Source organism: Lolium rigidum, chromosome 3 (genome assembly GCF_022539505.1).
Source record: "Lolium rigidum isolate FL_2022 chromosome 3, APGP_CSIRO_Lrig_0.1, whole genome shotgun sequence".
Classification (NCBI taxonomy): Eukaryota; Viridiplantae; Streptophyta; class Magnoliopsida; order Poales; family Poaceae; genus Lolium; species Lolium rigidum.
Window position 1 is genome coordinate 151932062 of NC_061510.1, and position 18560 is coordinate 151950621.

General features: G+C 43.9%; 2 protein-coding genes across 2 annotated transcripts; both read right to left on the minus strand.

Moving 5' to 3' along the window:
• Positions 1–338: 338 nt before the first annotated feature.
• LOC124695678 (myb-related protein 306-like) lies at positions 339–1294 on the minus strand. Its single transcript, XM_047228503.1, has 2 exons — positions 1162–1294; positions 339–1057 (listed from the first exon to the last, which is right to left on the minus strand). The coding sequence occupies exons 1-2, from the start codon at positions 1292–1294 to the stop codon at positions 339–341; spliced, it is 852 nt and encodes a 283-aa protein (XP_047084459.1).
• Positions 1295–7468: 6174 nt separating this feature from the next.
• Positions 7469–14769, minus strand: LOC124702509 (uncharacterized protein At4g17910-like). Its single transcript, XM_047234653.1, has 16 exons — positions 14525–14769; positions 14386–14449; positions 14251–14284; positions 13791–13921; positions 13545–13618; positions 13369–13447; positions 13198–13287; positions 12647–12720; positions 11534–11621; positions 11025–11151; positions 10825–10929; positions 9486–9609; positions 9345–9396; positions 8646–8690; positions 7949–8047; positions 7469–7808 (listed from the first exon to the last, which is right to left on the minus strand). The coding sequence occupies exons 1-16, from the start codon at positions 14575–14577 to the stop codon at positions 7656–7658; spliced, it is 1392 nt and encodes a 463-aa protein (XP_047090609.1). The 5' UTR covers positions 14578–14769; the 3' UTR covers positions 7469–7655.
• Positions 14770–18560: the final 3791 nt, after the last annotated feature.

The following is an 18560-nucleotide window of genomic DNA, read 5'->3' on the forward strand; positions in this document are numbered from 1 at the left end:
TTCTTCATCAAGCATGGAAGTACCATCAAACCACGATTAGTAACGCGAGTGTGTGAAGATAGATCCGGGTTTATAATGTTTGAGGACATCTTTCTAGTTTAGTATAGCTCCGTTTCGAATTGTAAGGTATTCTAGTACTCCTACGTTTTTCTGAACTTTTATATATGGACGCATTTCAGTGTTCATGGTTAACTTTTTTTTTAGGGAAGTGTTCATGGTTAAGTTTGCCCATGCAGATATAGTATTCATACATCTCCCCGTTTTTACACGGCTCAAAAGTACTAATACTACTACTGCAAGTAGAAAAGCGTTACTCTAGTTGATGACAGCTTGAGATTTCAGAAAGGGTAATTACGGAGCAGACCCTCCCGTGCAGGCAGCTGCTCGGTGCTGTCGTCCAGCAGCAGCCACGACTCGATCGCCGACAGCGGCATCTCCACACCCTCCGCCGCGGCCTTGCTCTCCGGCCCGATCAGAGACGACCAGAGCGCCGGCGCGGCGGAGTAGGACACGCTGGAGCCGGAGCACTCGGTGAGTTCCGACGAGGACGCAGACGCGCTGTCGGTCGCACCCGGGTTGCTGATGCCGGCGCTGGCAGCCTTCGCCGGTGCCCATCCGTCCAGCATCCTAGAGATGTTCTGTGTGCTCAGCGCGTAAGCTGCGGAATCGGTGAACACCGCAGGGCTGGTGCTCGTGGTGGTGGCGCTGTCGACGGTGAGTGCCTCGCGCAGGGCGCTCCTGGCGAGGTTGATGTCCGTCTGCAGCCTCCTCTCCCACTGCCCCTTGTAGGTGGACTCCGTCTGCGCCGCCGCCGGCGTCGTGGCGGTGCAAGTCGTGCGCAGCAGCTTCTTCTTGAGGTGCGTGTTCCAGTAGTTCTTGATGTCGTTGTCGGTCCTTTCCGGGAGGTAGGAGGCTATGGCGGCCCAGCGGTTGCCGAGGAGGGCCTGGAGGTGGACGATGAGCTTCTCCTCCCGGTCGGAGAAGTTGCCGCGCCTGATCCCCGGCCGGAGGTAGTTTGTCCACCGCAGCCGGCAGCTCTTGCTGCACCGCATCAGACCTGCACCAAACTGATCGGTCAAGATGCCACTCTCGCCCGGTAGCTTACAATTACCACAACTTGGTTAACCGTTAACGTGAGCAGAGCTCGCGGCGGTAGCCTACCTGTCTTGGCCGGGACGGCGCGCCAGTTGCCGGGGCCGTGGTCCTGGACGTAGGAGACGAGGATGATGTCCTCCTCCGGCGTCCATGGCCCCTTCTTCACGCCCTCCTTGTCGCAGCACGGCGGGCGCCCCATCCCGAACTGAACGGATCGAGAGCGGCCGGTAGCTAGGGGTCGGCGATCAGCAGCGTTGCACGCGCTGTGTGAGCTGATGATGGCTAAAGGATGGATAAGATGAGCTAGGATCCAAGGGGTTTATTTATACACACGGAGAGTAACTACGTAGCGCTGACTGGCCTTTATTTAGGAGAGACCATGAGTCCACTCCATTGTAGGCGAGGCCAAGCTATACTAGTTGTAACAGTAGACAGCTAGCGCACACTAGTTAGAGTCACTATGTCAACGTAACATTACTTCATCACTGTAAGCATTCTTTTGACCTGTCATTTCCACAAGCTTGAAGCATCACGACGTGACTAATTCCCGGTTGACATAGAATTAAGTTGATTCTCGATCAGATGACATCATCCAATTTCATGTACTAGTATAATTTATGGGCATTTTAAAAACTTGTTTGCAGCGGCATAGTGCATACTCATGTGCAATTTTGAGATGCATGCACAAATCACGCTGCATATCCAACGATCCAATAATCGATCAAGTTCTAACTTAATTCTCGGTCGATCCCCGCGAAAACAAAAACAAAGAAACGGTGTGGCGAGATTGTGAGAAAACATTCTGAAGTGACACACACTAGCACAGTTCACATTTCGTTGGACTTTTCTTACAAAACATAGTACATACATATACGCTTAAAAATATGCACACCCTACCTCTGTAAGCACCTCCGATAGAATGAGTTCAAGAAACTACGTCTTTGTGATACACCAAATTATCAAATCAGCGGTTTGATCCTTCATGGGTTGGTGGTGCCGCTAGCCTCCTCCAAGCATATATTGGTTCTCACATACTGTTGGACTCAACGATTATGTTATCTCACTTTACAAATCACCACAACTATAATTTGATCCCCTTCGCACGAATACATCCACAAGGCCAACAGTTGTTGCTAAACGAGGACCTTGGACCTTATCCCCTCCGCTACAGTGCTAAGGGGCGATTTTTAGGACCTCTCCGTCGAATCCACCTCGCACGGCGGCGATCCGTGGGATTCCTCCGTCTCCGGCGGCTGCTCCGGCAGCGGGAGGCTGGGGAATTCCCGGATCTCGCCATGTACATAGTGTAGGGTTAGAGGGAGTGCCTACCGGCGGCGTCTTGGAGGCGGTGGCATCGGTGGTGGGCGTTTTGGTGTCGGTTGCTTCCTCCTCCGACGACGGCGTTCTCTGCAGCTCCGGCGTCAAGCGGTCGACTTCCTTGCGCGCTCGCGGTCCTCGGCGGCCGTCGTGTGCGCCTCTTCTCCCACTGGATCTCGGGGCGGCGGATCCAGGTGAAGTTCCTGATGCTGTTGATGTTGAAGCTAGACAAGGTTGCCGATGGAGTAGGGCGGAGGCTCTCCGGAGTTCGAGGTCCGACGACTTCCCGTCCGCAGGGAGACATCTTCTGATCCAAGGCGTGTGGGAAGATGCAGCGGCGGCGCGCCATCGGCACGTCTTGCTCCTCGCCGGCGGCTTTGGTTTGCAGAAGGACTTGTTTGTAATTTTCCACTTTGTTCTGTGCCTTTCTGTAATTTCCTGGCTTTAATATCATCAGTTCATCTCGCAAAAAAAAAAGGCCAACAGTTGTTTCTTTTACTACAGTTATGACTTACAGGCCGGAATAGCAGCAAATTTATGAGTACTTATTTATACACACCACACTACTTCACGCACCTTGGTACTCTACACTCAATGTTCACGCAACCCCTACAGTACCCAGTACCCAGTACCCACACTCACCTAAAACCAAACAATTGGGAAGGAACAGGCCCAGAAGGTCAACCTTAGAAATAAATGGAAGTGACAAAAGAGTCAACACTCTGGATCCACACTAGTACAGGGGTCAACTAGCACACCAAGGATACTGATAGTTTTGCATTTCCAACTATAATAAAAAGAAGAAGATAACGGTGCACGCCAGCTAGCTAGATCAACAAATGTATGACATCTTTGACAATTTTTTAATGGAAGTTCAGTAGATCATCAATATGGAAGAGATGGAAAGAAAGAAGGAAGCTGCTCCTACGAGCCAAGCCAGAGGACGAGGAGGCGAGGAAGATGACCGGGTCAAGGCGACGAGCTCTCGCGGTCGACACGATTGAATGCGGTGTACCTGCGCAACGCCGCTGTTTGTCATCAACTTGGCCCGTTGCGCTGTGATCATCAATCAACACGACAGGCAGTGGTGCCCATCGCAGCAAGCTGCTTCGCCGAAGTTTCATATACTACCGCTACTGTCCTCTAGTTAAGGCATTGCTCCGCAATAACGATCCTGCCTGCTTGTACTTTTACTGACCCTGAGAAAAATTAGGGTTCTGTACTTTCTCTACTTTGACATCCTAGTAACAAACTGTACCCAGATGTCCTGTGCCAGTATAGGCTCTTTTCCACCAACACTTCGTACGATTTAACCGATGTTGTATAGAATACGTAGAAAAGAAACATTGTGGTGTCAAGGAAAACCCGGCTCATGACAAGTTATGGATTGGCAGACACGAAGGACTTCTTTTGATTCATCGGATAGAAAAATTATAAAAATAGAAAAAGTATAGGATTAAAATTGAATCCTACGAGAAGATGAAGTGTGTTTGATTGTAGCAAAGAAACTTTCTATGAGGTATGACATCATGTTGTTTCCTATAAGATTTACGCTACAAGATTTTTATAGGATTTGTTCCTACATGATATGTTCCTATGAAACAAACAACATGTGTAGGAAATTTTCCTATAGGATTCAAATCCTACACAAATCCTATGAAATTTCTATGAATCAAAAGAGCCCGGATTGAGTGCTGAAACCGCAAGCGGCGATAGCATATCCAACGGCACGTCCAAATTTCAATAGACCTATAGAGATATAGAGATGCTCGGCTAAAAAAAGCTTCCAACGGCGCTCCTAAAAATGACCAGCATATTCTGAAACTCAATAAAATAGCCGGCAATTCCACGTCAGCCCCAACACGCAAGAGTCGGGTTGGGAGCGTCGACACTACAACCTGCGTACGATTTCTCCCGCGGGGCCTTAATGGAAGCCACAAGCAGCCATTCTGCACCCCCTCCACCCCTCCTGATCCACCACCCCGCTAGTTTGCTATTGCCGCCGCCGTAGTCATACCGGAGAGTGTAGTGTGATACTTGAAATTGTGGCAGATTATGACCTCTAGATTTGTCACGCTTTTTTTTTTTTTTGGCATGGCAGGAACTTCATAATGATATCAAAGTGTTGCAGTGTTGTTCGGTGTTTGCAGAACTAGCTAAGGAACATGATCCTGCCGTCAACTACGAGATCAATGGCCACACATATAATACGGAGTATTATCTAGCCGATGATATCTATCCACCGTACCCTGCTACAGAGTAGACAGCTTATTTTGCTCAATGTCAGGAGACATGTCAGAAGATGTTGAGCGAGTTTTTGGTGTGCTCAGTAAGGTTTTGCTACTGTTGGGTACCCTACTTTTACCTAATTATAGTCTCGAATGTGTGAGGTGTTGAATTGTTGTGTGATCAAGAAACTAGTGGACGATGACAATCCGTTCAATCATCAAGGACCTTTTGCCAAACTTAATCAGGTACCAGCTGAGTTTGTTGCTTTCCTCGTAATACATCAAGAAATCTGAGATACACAAGTTCATACTTAAATATAGAATGCTCTAGTTAAGCATAATGTTTGAACAAATTGAACTGCAATTTATTTGAATTCTTGTATGAATAATTTAATTTGTATGTTTGGATTATTGTGTGAAACTATTTGTGTTTGAACATTGTAATGTTTGTGAAACTATACAAAATATTGTAATTTGATTTTTTTTAAAAAAAATAAAAAATTAGGGGGCGGTTGTATTGGCTTCATCGGTGTGGGACGGCCTTCTCTATATCACAGGAGCTAGTGTCGACGCACCAACAACAATATACAGGCGTTGATGCTGGCGCCTATTTAGAACGGCGCCAGTGGGCAATTATATCCATCTCCTCTCCGTGGGTACCGGCGGCTAGCCGGAGGAGGCCGAGCCGTACCGCTGCCGGCTTCTTAACCTGTCGAAGAGTACATCCCGTACATAACTTGATTACAAGTGCGTACACGGCTCCCTTAAATTGTCAGTAATCCCCATCGACCACTAAATGCTCCTGCTATCGCAAGTACATACGGGACCATCTTCTGGAAGACTGTAGTAAAGAGCCTAGCTAGACAGTGTACGATCTGGTGCAATTCGTCTAGGTACCGAAAGATTTGCTGCTTTCCCACATGTGTGATAGTGATACTGATGGGAGCTCTGGCCAAGTGGCCGATGAGTCGAAACGTCGACCCTAGGTAGTACCTACATGTTTTGGACCGATATTTCGAGCGATCGCCAATCTAAGATCAGGGAACTGACAGGCAAAATAAACTCAGACCAACTACTACAGCGGAACCTTTTTTTTTTCTTTGACAAAAAACTATAGCGGGACAATGTAAGCATTTAGAACAACTTTTGTGTTTGTTTCAGTGTCCCAGCATGCTCTGTGATTAAATTCATTGTTTAGCTGGCTTTCCTTGAATCAGATTCTGCTTTCTTCACTGGTTTTGCAGTATGCGCTACTGGTGCTTGGATATCTATCCAATATGTTCCAACGGACATTGTATCATCGGTGACGTTTTTTTTATGGAAATACTTGTATTCACCCAACAGTAGCAAGAATACAAGATCTGAACGCGTACAAATACAAGCAGAACAAGAGCGGATACAGGCAAAGGAACTGCTGAGGAACATCATCATCATCCGCACGCCATCGAAGCGAACCTCCACCAGCGCGGACACCCGCGAAGCAACCACCGTCGACGACGACCCAAGGAGCCGGAGGCACCCCCAGCCAGAAGGCGTTGATGAGCCGCAATGACCACCAGCCCCGGAGAGCAGGATCTTCAACGCAAAGGAGCAGCGACCGGCGACACACGCCGAGCACCACCCGCTCCCGATCTGGCACAGACATGCCATATCCCTCCACCGCCAACCACACCCCAACCTCAGCAGCCGCACCACCCCCATCCGGGTTCGCCGGCCGCAGCAAAACCACCACAGGAGGCCACCCGCTCCTGAAGCAGACCCCGGAGACCCCACCACCAGCGCCGGAGCACGCACCAGCGGAGCAGGGAAGAGGACCCGGGACAAAAGGCCTTAGCTTGACCGCCGCCACCGCCTCGACGGTCAAGCACAGGCACCAAACAGCCTCCACGACCTCTCCGACGCTAGCGCCGGAACGGGGAAAAGAAGGGGAGGACGAACACCACCACACCGACGCCATCGCCACCGTCTCGAACACGCCGGGAGGACACACACACCTAGAAACAAACCCTAACTATACACGACGAGGACCGAAGCTCCCCCCCCCCCCCACCTCACGGTGCCGGAACGGCGGCCGGAGGTGAAGGGGAGCGGCGGACTCGCCGGCGAGAACCAGGGAACTGTGGGTCGCCTCTCTCGGCTACTGTAGAAAGAGATAGGGACGACCCTTCCCCGTATGTTCTTTGCAGAACATCGGTGACGTTGATAAACTGAACTAGAACAGTCACCAGCAGGACAGTCAGAAAGAAACAGGACAACTCCGAGGAAAGCAATGTGATTGTCAACAGGTTAAGTCCACCGCACATATCAATACATGTTTCAAACAAGCCCCGTCAAAGTGAACAATCACCAATATATGCTTCAAGCGAGCCGTGCCAAAACACACAATCAATTGGTTAAGTCTACCGCACATAGCAGCATGTGATTCTCACATTAGTGCTGAGTGCACATCTAATGTAGAAAGCCCAATTCGATACGAGGAAAGGAATCTAAGCACTTGATTAAATCTACTATTTGACTGACGGTCACTGATATATTGGGAGCGACAGAAGGTTAGGCTACCCCTTTGGCTTGAACTGCATGGTGAAGCTCGTAATTTTGTGAAGAATGATGCAACTACCAAGTAATAGGTCAAACACAAGCACAGATACACAAAGTAAATTGACACAATCAGATGTAGAACTAGGAATGGTGCTCTTTCCCTACATTAGATTGGATCTCAGTAGACTCACATGTGAACGGCAAAGGCACCTCATCTATGTATAGACGGATGTAGTTATGGTCTTATGGATATTGACTACATATAGGTTTCAAATGGAATGCAAGGAAACTTGAGCACAGCTCTTGGGAAATGCTTTCATGTAGTCAAAATGTTAGAAATCGGAATCAGAATATAGACATAAGTCTACAGCACACACGAAAAACTAATTAGGTTAGCAACTTGGCTTTATGCCAGGAGTAAGCTACCTTGCTGAAAAACTAATCAATACAATAGAAAATGCCAACTATATCCACAATTCACCAAAATTTCATCCTAACACCACAAAACTGAGCAAGACCAACAATCATGCACAGCATAGAGGTATATACTGACAATATAATGAAGGCAGTGAGGGAAGAGGCAGCAAGTGTGTCAACTGATAGATTTACTAGACCAGTAAGGATATTTGCCTGTAAGAGAAGTCGATGTCAGTTCCTTTGTACTGACTTTTTAAGTAAATTATATTTCTGCTAGAGATACATATTTTCAGCTCCGCTAGTCGGACATTTCCATTATGGCATTAATAAGAATAGCAAAGAGATGATCTTACCAGAAGGAATGAGCCAAGCATATTTTGATTAAACGCGTCTTCAAGAATCAAGTTCTTGTCATATGAGATATATCCCGCTAGTGTGAGAATTGATATAACCTGATCATTAGTAGTATTCATCACTAATGTGGAACCTGAACCAGCTATATAAAACAACGTATACCTAGTAACACTACAATCATAGAGGTTAGCCATTGTCCTTAACACCTTAGGAAACATATCAATTCAGTCCGAGTGTAATCATATAACGGGCATATGAGTTGCGAAATTGGTGTATATTGCAAATTCCCCTGATTCTGATATCAGATTCCGATCATCATCAAATTATTAAAAGTAGCTGTCAAATCTAAAGGGTAAAACTGAATTTTGAACCCCGCTGTGGACGTTATTCTAAGTTAAATTTGTATGTCATCCTCATATGGGAAGTTAACAAAAACTATCCTTGCCCTTTTGGGGGCCGTGATTAAATGATTTGAAGATAGTATCATTTAAATTACATATTATTCTTGTGTTCTTGACTCATGATATAACCGATCTATTAATCACTGATGCACAAATAAAAAGTATCAACCGAATGGTATAGACGAGCTAATCTGACTATTTTGGATATTCTAATCTGACAATGAATGCACATTATAAGTTCATAATTTTTTTGGGGGGAATAAGTTCATAATGAAGAGAAAGGGAATAACAATACCTGAAAATTCTGACCAAACACAAGCATAACATAAGCGAAATTGCACTGAAAAATGAAATGCTCAAATCAGTGTTACTCTTGAAAGTAAAAGAGGGAAATAAAGTTCTTGGCTTCGTCAGTTTAGAGTGTAAAAACTGCATTAAGTACACATTTCAGAAGCAGCATATACCAAGTTATCGGTATCTAATGAATCATATCATGCATAGAATGAGCATGCTTCATTTGGCAACTTAGGACACGGAACTATCTGTTGCAGCACAAGATCACAAAGAAACCCCTAAACTTCTCAAGAAGCATACATGTCAGTGAAGCTAAGCTGTTTGCACACATTATATGAAGATAATTCTAGGAAGATAATTGTTTAAATTTCGTTCATGTTGGAAGAATCTGATTGCATGACTGGAATGTTTACATCTCAGCATGCAACAAATGTTCTTACTTCAGATTTACCAACTCTGAACCTAAATGTTATTGATATTTTATAACATACATACTACTCCATTTAATCATTAATGTGTTCCTTAACCAGCATAGCATGTCCATTAAGATATTACAAGCACACTAATGTGTTCCATGTAACATACATGATACATCTGCTACTACATCGCGTAACTACCATAAAACTTCTTCGAAGATGAATTTGCATTTTTATGCCATAGTATAAAATAAAGCCAAGTGCCTAGCTAATTAGTGCCCTACCATTCGTCGAGATACTCTTTCAACATAGCCGTCAAGAATGATCGTCAAAATCCTATGAACATGCCATGAGAGAAAATGTTAACAAACAGGAGACATTAGAACTCTTTAATCATAGATGTTTCTGCAACTGTTGTTTCCTACCAAAAAGATGCCGCAAGAACCCAGACTTTTACCACTTGAGTACTCCTACTCTTGAATTTTGGACTAGTGTCAAAGAACACATGGTAACCTAGAGAAACACCAATAAAGTACATACCCCAGTATCCTGTCAACGGAGGAATCTGATTACATTGTATAATGAGGTGCATGCAAATCTGTTATATTGAGAATTCAGATACAAAAAAATGACTCAATAGCACAGGTTATCAGCATACTAAGAATCAGAAAAGCAATAAAAAGGAGACTGATTGCCCAACTGGCATACTTTAGGCTTATCATGCACCCAGGTGCTTCTTCTCCAGCACGTTTGCACGCTGTACTCTGCACCCACCGATTCGTCATGACCTCCACCACGGCCCCCCTGTGGTGCCTTGCCACACCACTCACCCTAAGCTCTCTCTTCTGCTTCAACCCCGCTGAATCTAAAAACTGTCCAATCCTCATGCCGTCCTATGCCAGACCAGCCAGTGCCTGGATCGCCCTCTACAACCAGGATGGTGGGAAAGGTGGAGCAATCCGTAACCCAAGAAACCCTAACTGCTGTTGTCGCCAGAAGTGTGCTTGGGAGAACCGGTGGAGAAAAGCACAGAACAAGGCGATAGTGATGGGAGAAGATAGCCCCAGAAAATGGCGATGGGCAGAAGCCTGTTAAGTCTACTTGAATAAAGGTGTGCAAGTAGGACATGTATGCAAAACATAGACAAGTGCCTGCATATGTGTGCCAACAAGCTTGGAGACAAGAGCAAAAAATTCAAGCGGTTTTGACTTTTGAGTTTTTTTTCCCATTGAGGTTGTCAGATAAAATTAATAGCAATTTATGGTGTTCGTTGGGGTTTGTGGCTTAGCCAGAGTGATTACATCTCAAAAAACAAGCTAAGCTGCTCTCTTGCCCATGTATACTTCAAATTTATATTCTGTATTCAGCACTGGAAGCAATTGGCAATGTGGGACAACAGAGAAGAACTGGAAGGTGGTGTGCACTGCAGAATCTTCAAGCACATCTGGATATTGCAAGAAGTACAGGTGTGGGCTGATTGCTATAGATGTATGTTTTGCTACTTAGTGGCAGTGTTATGTATGGATCTTTTTATCCTGGTTCTAAGTTGACTGTAATGTCATTTAAACAGCGTCCATTGTTTGTAGCTTCTCACTCATGGCGTGATTAGTTTGGCTGTAATCATGAGCTGGTAACCCAGCGTATCACCTGTATCAGCAATGGTCTATTGTCCAACAAACAAAAAATAAGCTTGGAAGGATCTATATTTCTCACAACCTTTAGCAAACAATTAACAAAGAAATCATCACATAAAAATATCTTTACCAAATATGCTATACACGCCTTCCTTATTCTGGCTGATGATATCAGCACTTCTCTCATTGGAAATGAGGTACTCATTCAACCCAAAACTTAGCCATACTTGGTATCCTGTAAGAATAACTAAAACAATTAACTTTTGAAAAGGAGGATCATAACACTTTTAAGCCCTTGCAACCAAACTATCAAACTAGAACTGTTACTACCTGCAAGAACAAGCAGACCAACAACCCCACAATATTTAGGATGAATCCTGATAATGGATGTAAGGATGGAAATTGCTGCTAGGGTAAAAAAGAAGTTCCAGTGGACACCGTACTCTCCTACATGGACCTACAAGGTAACAAAGAAGATGCATCTTCAGGAAGACAGCAGTGTAATATGGAAAATCTGACTAAATAACTTTGCATTTAACGCTGCAAACTGAAACCTAATCACTCCACGCCCATTATGAAATTTGGATTATGCCTACAGATTGAAACCAAATCACCCCACTTACATGATTACACAAGGCTAAAAATGCTATAGGTAATTGCTGTATCTGTCTATCTGAAAAACAAGGAAATTTGGATACTATAATTGACAGGGACTGGAAAAGACAACAAAAAGTCAAGAACGTCACATAAATGGCATCATATGACAATGTTTCATTGTACTGCATATGAAATTATGACGAATGCGTAATTCAGGTAACTGGCACAGAGAAGAAAAGTACCTGATAATCAACCCCTGATGTGGAGATAAGACGAGCAAAGCCAAGAAACACTAGAGGACTTATGGACCTCAGGGATGCCTTCCATCTCCTAAGAAACACGTCTACCGTAAGATAAAGAATACTTCTGTGGTAGAATAGTGTCTATTGCCAGATCTGAGAATCAGAAACTACAACAATCTTCCAAAGAAAAGTAAAAAATCAAACAGCAGGGTCTGTCGTAATTGTGTGCTTCCTGGTGATAATATTTGACAAACACGGGATATTTTGTTAGAACGTTAATAAGTAAGTTTCACCTATATGAGAAATTTTTGAATTCTATTTGGAGAAAGAACGACCTAACAAAAAGCGCTTAACAAAGGGGCAGGAGAGATGACATAGTCGTCTTATCTTGAATGTTATTAATTTTCTTCATTTATCAATGAACCGAGAAAACAGATTTTGCATGCAGAATTGTAATACTTATCTCAGTTTGAATAAGAAAAAACTCAGCACGCCATACAAAAATGAGAGACTTAACACATTTACCATTAATCTGAAGCCTAATTCAGCTTTTCCGACTACTTTTTCAATGTTACCAATAATCCACAGTGCTGATATGGAAATAAGTGATAGGAAAAGTTGAGCCAGGCTTCGGACTAATGGCAAAGGTGTAAATGACACCATTTAGGGAAATAGATAACTCTAAAGTAGTCAAGTTTAACCAGAGCTTCTAGGTTCCTGCAAGCCCCTCTATCCAGTGGACAGTCAAAATAAAGAAATGTTATCTATAGCACACAACTGTCGTGGTGATAATATTAGTTTTGTCATAACGCCCATGCAGGACGATAGTATGTAACCCTATGAATAATGTTTAGCATAAAAGTATACGATTCACTTCTGCAGAACACGGAATCTAATTTCTCGCACTTGGTTTGCCCTTTAGCTTCAGTATTCATGTGAGTTACTATCACGGAAACCAAAAAACTGGAAACTGGAGACAATGATAAAGCGAGTATTTGATACTAGAATGGCTGAAGAACCAGATGTGTGGTGTATCATGTTGAATCCAAAGATCTATTTAGTGAGTCATAAATAGTTTTTTGCTACGTCAAATGATATCATTTAAGGACTTACATCGCGGTTATGCTCCGTGCTTCTCTAGATACCAGTGCATTAGCCACTACAAAAGAACCTACTCCAAGATCCATCTGTTAGACCATGAGTCAACATATTAATCATTAAATTGAGAAGAGACGCAGCATTCAAAAATAATGCAGATGGTTTGTCAGAATAAATGGCAGACACATTCCAAATTACTTACCTATCATTAATAAGTAATAAATAAAACCTTGGTGAATGAAAAAAAAAAGCAATATATGTAATAAAGAGGCTTGATTTAATTCCAGAAGAACAAAAATAAGCGATGATGAACAGTACTCCAGGACCTAAACATACAGGGGAAAGGCATTGTAAACGGACTCTATCTCCGTGACTGACGGTGGATTCATTTAAGCAATCGAGTGAAGCTGTAAATCATTAGCAATACAAATAAGGTAATATCTAAATGCTCATTTTGCAGCTACTTCAATTTTTGCACAGCCAATTCATGACTACGTGCAATACTTGATGGTGATGATTATAAAACTAAGAATTAACCAAGAAAATTTCCAGAAGATACAACTTACCATGCCACTACCATATGTTTCAGCCTTGGCATACCGTCTAGGGAAGATTTTGAAATCCACCGCCAATATGGACAAGCATGTCATTAGAATCTACAAAGAGCATTCACCCTTAGTACCTCAATAATATGTTACATTTCTAGTATTTATTATAACCAGTATTTTTTTACATACCACTGACACCCGGTAAGAAGATATATCTGTCCTAAGTGAAGGCAGGTTATGTTGGTGAGCCTTGAGATGAAATTGGGATCTGAAAGTGGAGATTACATAACTCCAGGTCAGTGTGGGTTATGTGTCACCAAAAGGAAATCACCAACTAAACAGGAGTAATTAGTGATACCAAATACCTTTTATAGATGGTGCAGATAGATATCACAATTACAAGAGAAAATGCACAAATATAGGCCCATTCAGCTAAGACCTGCAACAAACCAAAGGAATAACCATTGGTTCACTTTACTTTGAGTTAAAATTGTTGAAGCTCATCCACCGATTTGTTAAAAAAACAACTGAATAGTTCAGTATCACTGATTTTGGCTGTTCAACAAGTTCATCATGTAAGCATATGAAAATGCAGTGAAGAGGGTACTTGCCGTGAAAATCAGAAGTATTGGCAATACAACCGTGAGATAGTCTGCAGCCAGCGATGAAAAGTAATGCACCCAATCTTTCTGACCGCGAGGAGCATCATCATTTTTCTTCACTGAATCCTTCCTAATATTGTCTAAAAAATTGAAGATAAAAGTAAGTGTTACGATGAATAAATTCGAATTCCCATCAGAGTACAGAAAAAACATTGAAGAGCTGAAGAGGATGCCATGGCATAGCTAGCATCAGATTGGCCAGCATAATTAGAAAGTAGATGACATGCTAGCTTGCAATAGTCAGGTAAAAATGTGTCTATATAGATGCTGGGACATGGAAGGATTTGGCTAGATAGTTGGATCTCACAACGGATCAATAAGGTAAATGTGCACAATAAGATTCTATACTTTGCACTAAAGGGTAAGGAAGGGTTAAGAAAAGAAAAAATAAAGTCTCCAATCAACTGACCTCCGCTGCTCCATTTCCTTAAAACCACCACTGCCTGCGCGCCAGAGAAAGCCAAATCAGATCACAATCATGTGCACACACACATACATATAGACATATTGGGGAAATCTAAGGAAGAGAAACTAAATGAGTCACCGGCACGATAGTGGAGAGAGCCGCGATCTCCAGCAGGGACGACCCCGTCAGGTTGCTGACGAACCTGCGTGATGAAGGGGAGTTAGTGGGAAACAACAGTACGGGCGACAGCGCTAGCTGGGTTTGGACTTGGACTCACTGCTCCTTGAGGAGCTTGTTCGGGTTCAGGGGCTTGTCGAGCAGACCCTCCATTGTTGACTCGGAGAGACGGCTCCGGTTTCCCCGCACCGTCGTGCGTGGGAGGAGATGGAAGACGGCGAACCTCAACGACCGCAATTGCTTCTTCAGTGGCAGCGACTATTGATGATCCGAGGTAGGATCGAGCGGCGAGGCGGAGAAGTTGTCGGCGGCGGCCGCGGTTGGTGGAAGAGGGATGCGGGAGGAAGCAGCAGCGGCGGCAGCAGCGGAACAGTCTGGGGCTGGCAGGGGGCTCGCCTCGCCGTCGCCGGGCGTGGTCGGCGTACAGGCAGGAGGCTGTGGGAGAGGAAGGAAGGAGGAGCCGGTTCCTCCAATGGGCTGCCGTTCCTCCTTGGATTCTTCCAACAACGAGTTAGCGCAGTGGGCCGTGGGCCCGTGAAGCCTTCTCACTCGAACCTTAACGTATTACTGTATTATAGTGCTTCTGCTCAAAAAAAAAATACTGTATTATAGTGCTTCTAAAAAAACCTTATTTCATCCTCAATTTAACAGGTACTATCCGAGATAGTTCTGGAAATTTCATTGCAGAAAATAACTCTAAACTGCACTTCGTCTAAGATGTGCTTTCGGCAGAAGCCCAGGCACCTAAAGCAAGGACTCATGCTAGCTCAAACTACGGGGTGCAATCATGTCATTGTTACATCTGACTGTTTAGAGGTGGTGACCACAATGTTAGATGGAGCTCAATCGCGCGGCAGCGGCAATATTTGATGACTGCTATCACTTCTCGACAAAATTTATGAAAATCCATTTTGAATATAGTCTTAGCGAGCAGGGCGCATCGACATTTTCATACTCAATTTTGAAATCCTTGCCTTTATTCCTAAAGTACCGGGGGTAGACTTGGTCTCTCAATTCCGCCCCATTGTTTTGATTAATGTGGTCTTCAAGATAGTTTCCAAGGCTTTCGCCTCCCAGTTTGACCCAGTTGCCCACAAGAGCATCAGCCATAACCAGACGGCATTCATTAGAGGAAGAAACATCTTTGAGGGGCTGCCTACCTTGATTGAAATCGTACATGAGCTGCAAGTTAAAAAGTTAGGAGGCATCCTACTTAAATTCAACTTTGAGAAGGCATATGATTGGTGAACTGGAATTTCCTTGCTGAGGTTCTTCGTTGCAAAGGTTTTGACGAAGGTTATATTCATCGTATTACACAGCTGGTATCGGGAGGCCAGACTGTGATTTCCGTCAACGGGTTGTCGGGCCGTTCTTCCGAAATAAACGAGGGGTGCGGCAAGGGGGTCCGCTCTCCCCTCTTATGTTCAACTTTACTGGGGAAGCACTCTCTTGGATTCTATCAGCTGCAGGGGCAGCGGGACACATACACAGCGTGGTGCCACATTTGTTCCCAGGGGTTATCTCCCACCTTCAATACACGGACGATATCTCCCACCTTCAATACACGGACGATACGTTGATCTTGATCCAAAATTCGGAAGAGGACCTGGCTAACCTCAAGTTCCTGCTAATGTGTTTCGAAGACATGCCATGCTTCAAGATCAACTATCATAATAGTGAAGAGATTTTTATGGGACGACCGAGGGAGTAACAAGGGCATATCGCTAACAAGCTCAAATGCAAGCCGGGGGCCTTCCCTTTCATGTACATTGGTCTTCCTATCTCGGACAAGAAACTATTACTTGAGCAATGGCTTTATCTAGTGCGAAAACTGGCCGGTAGAATCGAACCTTGGCCGAGTAGGCTGCTGACCTCGGGGGGCCGGCTGATCCTAGCCAACGTCTGTCTCGACAACATCCCAATTTTTGCGATGGGTTTGTTCCTCTTGCATGACGGGATTCACGCAAGACTCGAGACTCCCATGGATCCATTTTTTTCTGGGAAGGGACGGGAACTAATTGTAAATACCACCTAGTCAAGTGGTCCTTGGTATGCCGCCCCAAGTCATTTAGTGGTCTAGGGGTGCTTAATTTCAAGAAAATGAATATTGCACTGCTTCTTGGATCTGAAAGCTGTATCAAGAGGACGTTTGCATTTGGGCTACTATCATACGGGCCAAGTATAGAGACGATGAGGACCTTTTCTCGGGTTCCAGATGGAAAAAACATCCACAAAGTCAAGCACTTCTTCAAACTAGACGTGAAACATGTGGTCGGCGATGAGCGTCGGACCTATTTCTGGTTGGATTGGTCGATCGGGAAGACGCCGCTGCAAAATGCATTCTCTCGGTTGTTTGATATATACGACAATCCGTCACTGTCTGTGGCGGGTCGCAGCTTCTGAGTTGTCTTGAGGGCTTTGTCACGAGCACGTCAAGGACAAGGTGACCTGGCACCTTAACGCTTCAGACACATACTCTGTTCAGTCCATGTATGCTAAGTTGTTGCAAGGGCATCGGTTGCATAATACAAGGACGTTTGGGACGCTAAGGTGCCTCTAAAAATCAAAAGTTTTGTTTGGCAATTAATCCTGGATAGACTTCCTTCCAGCCAGCAGATTGCTATTAGACATGGCCCAACGACGTGTGAGTGTGATGCCCCTGAGGATGCTGGGCACATCTTCCTTTCATGTTCACTAGCTAAATTTACTTGGAGCGTGGTTCGCCAACTCCTAGGCTGTAACTGGTGCCTGGCAAACTTCTCTCAGTTTAATGACATTCTCTCCAGTTTCACTAGATGCACGTGCAAAATTACTTTGGGTGTTATTCCTTGCGCAGTCATGGCTCTTCGGAATGTCCATAATAAGCTAATCATTGAGAAAAGGTTGATTAAACATCCTGCTAATATCATCTTTAAAACTACCTTGATAGCTCTGGATCGTTAAGGAAAGATCAAGCGACAGGGAGAGTCTCAGGTGGCTGCCAAGCGAGCCGAGGGGCTTTACGTATCCGCGAGACCAAGAACCCCAAGCACAAGCGCGTAATCTACTCTACTGCAATAGTGGTTTACCTTCGCTGTTGTGGGGAAGCCGACCCTAGGTTGGGTGTGTTAGTTTCTTTTGGCTAAGTTGTATGCCTTAACACATGTGTAACTCTGTTTGAACCTAAGGGCTTCATTAATTTAAAGTTGGGCATATCCATGCCTTTTATCTGTAAAAAAAATTTGTGTAGCTCATGAGTTAGCCACGGTAGCAAAAGGTTCAATCCAAAATGTTTAGATAGATGAACCTCCTGGTGTGATCATACCTCTTTTGCTTTCAGATGTAACACTTATTTCAAATGAATAAAGAGGTGTAAGTTATAAAGAAAATCTAAAAGATCTTACTTTTTTTTAGATAAAAAGGCTAAAGAACCAACGTTAAATTAATAGCGCTTTCAACAGTGGATATGCTAACACAAATAACGTCAAAAAACAAACATGTCACATTAGGTCTACATATTAGTTGTCGGTCATTTAGTACAAAGTTATACATCAACGACAAGTAATATGAAACGAATGAAGTATATGTTGAGTTTCCGTCAAATATTGTGTACGCATTGGATTATGTTAGAATTCTGAGTTGTAATAGGTGTGGATATGTTATATGTAGTGTTCGAGTCGAAATTTAGTAGCCTGAGTCTCTTATTTAATGTGAGGAGTACCACATAATTGTAACCTATGATGACAATAACAGTGTACAATTTCACTTCCTTACCAGATTAATGAGTTCAACGTGCTCTCTTTAATATTTCACCAAGAATTAAAAAAGGAGCGGCCATGTATATGCGAGTCTTATGATTGGCATCTGGGCAACTCGGCTGGTGGACAATCCATAGAACTTCGTCAAAATTCCACCAAAGTTCTTGTGATTTGGGTGACGCAAAGAGTATGTTGAAAAGGACAAATATGGTGATCCAAGAGAAAATAGTACATTTAAAATTTAACCATTGCAGAACAACACATTCAGTTTTCATTGTGCAACTTTCTTTCATTTTCAACACCGTTTTCCTTGTGCAGTTCAGGAACGAATATATTGTTGTTTGCATAGTTGTTGTATAATCCCACATATACATGTACAAATGTTTTGAAGTTTTTTCT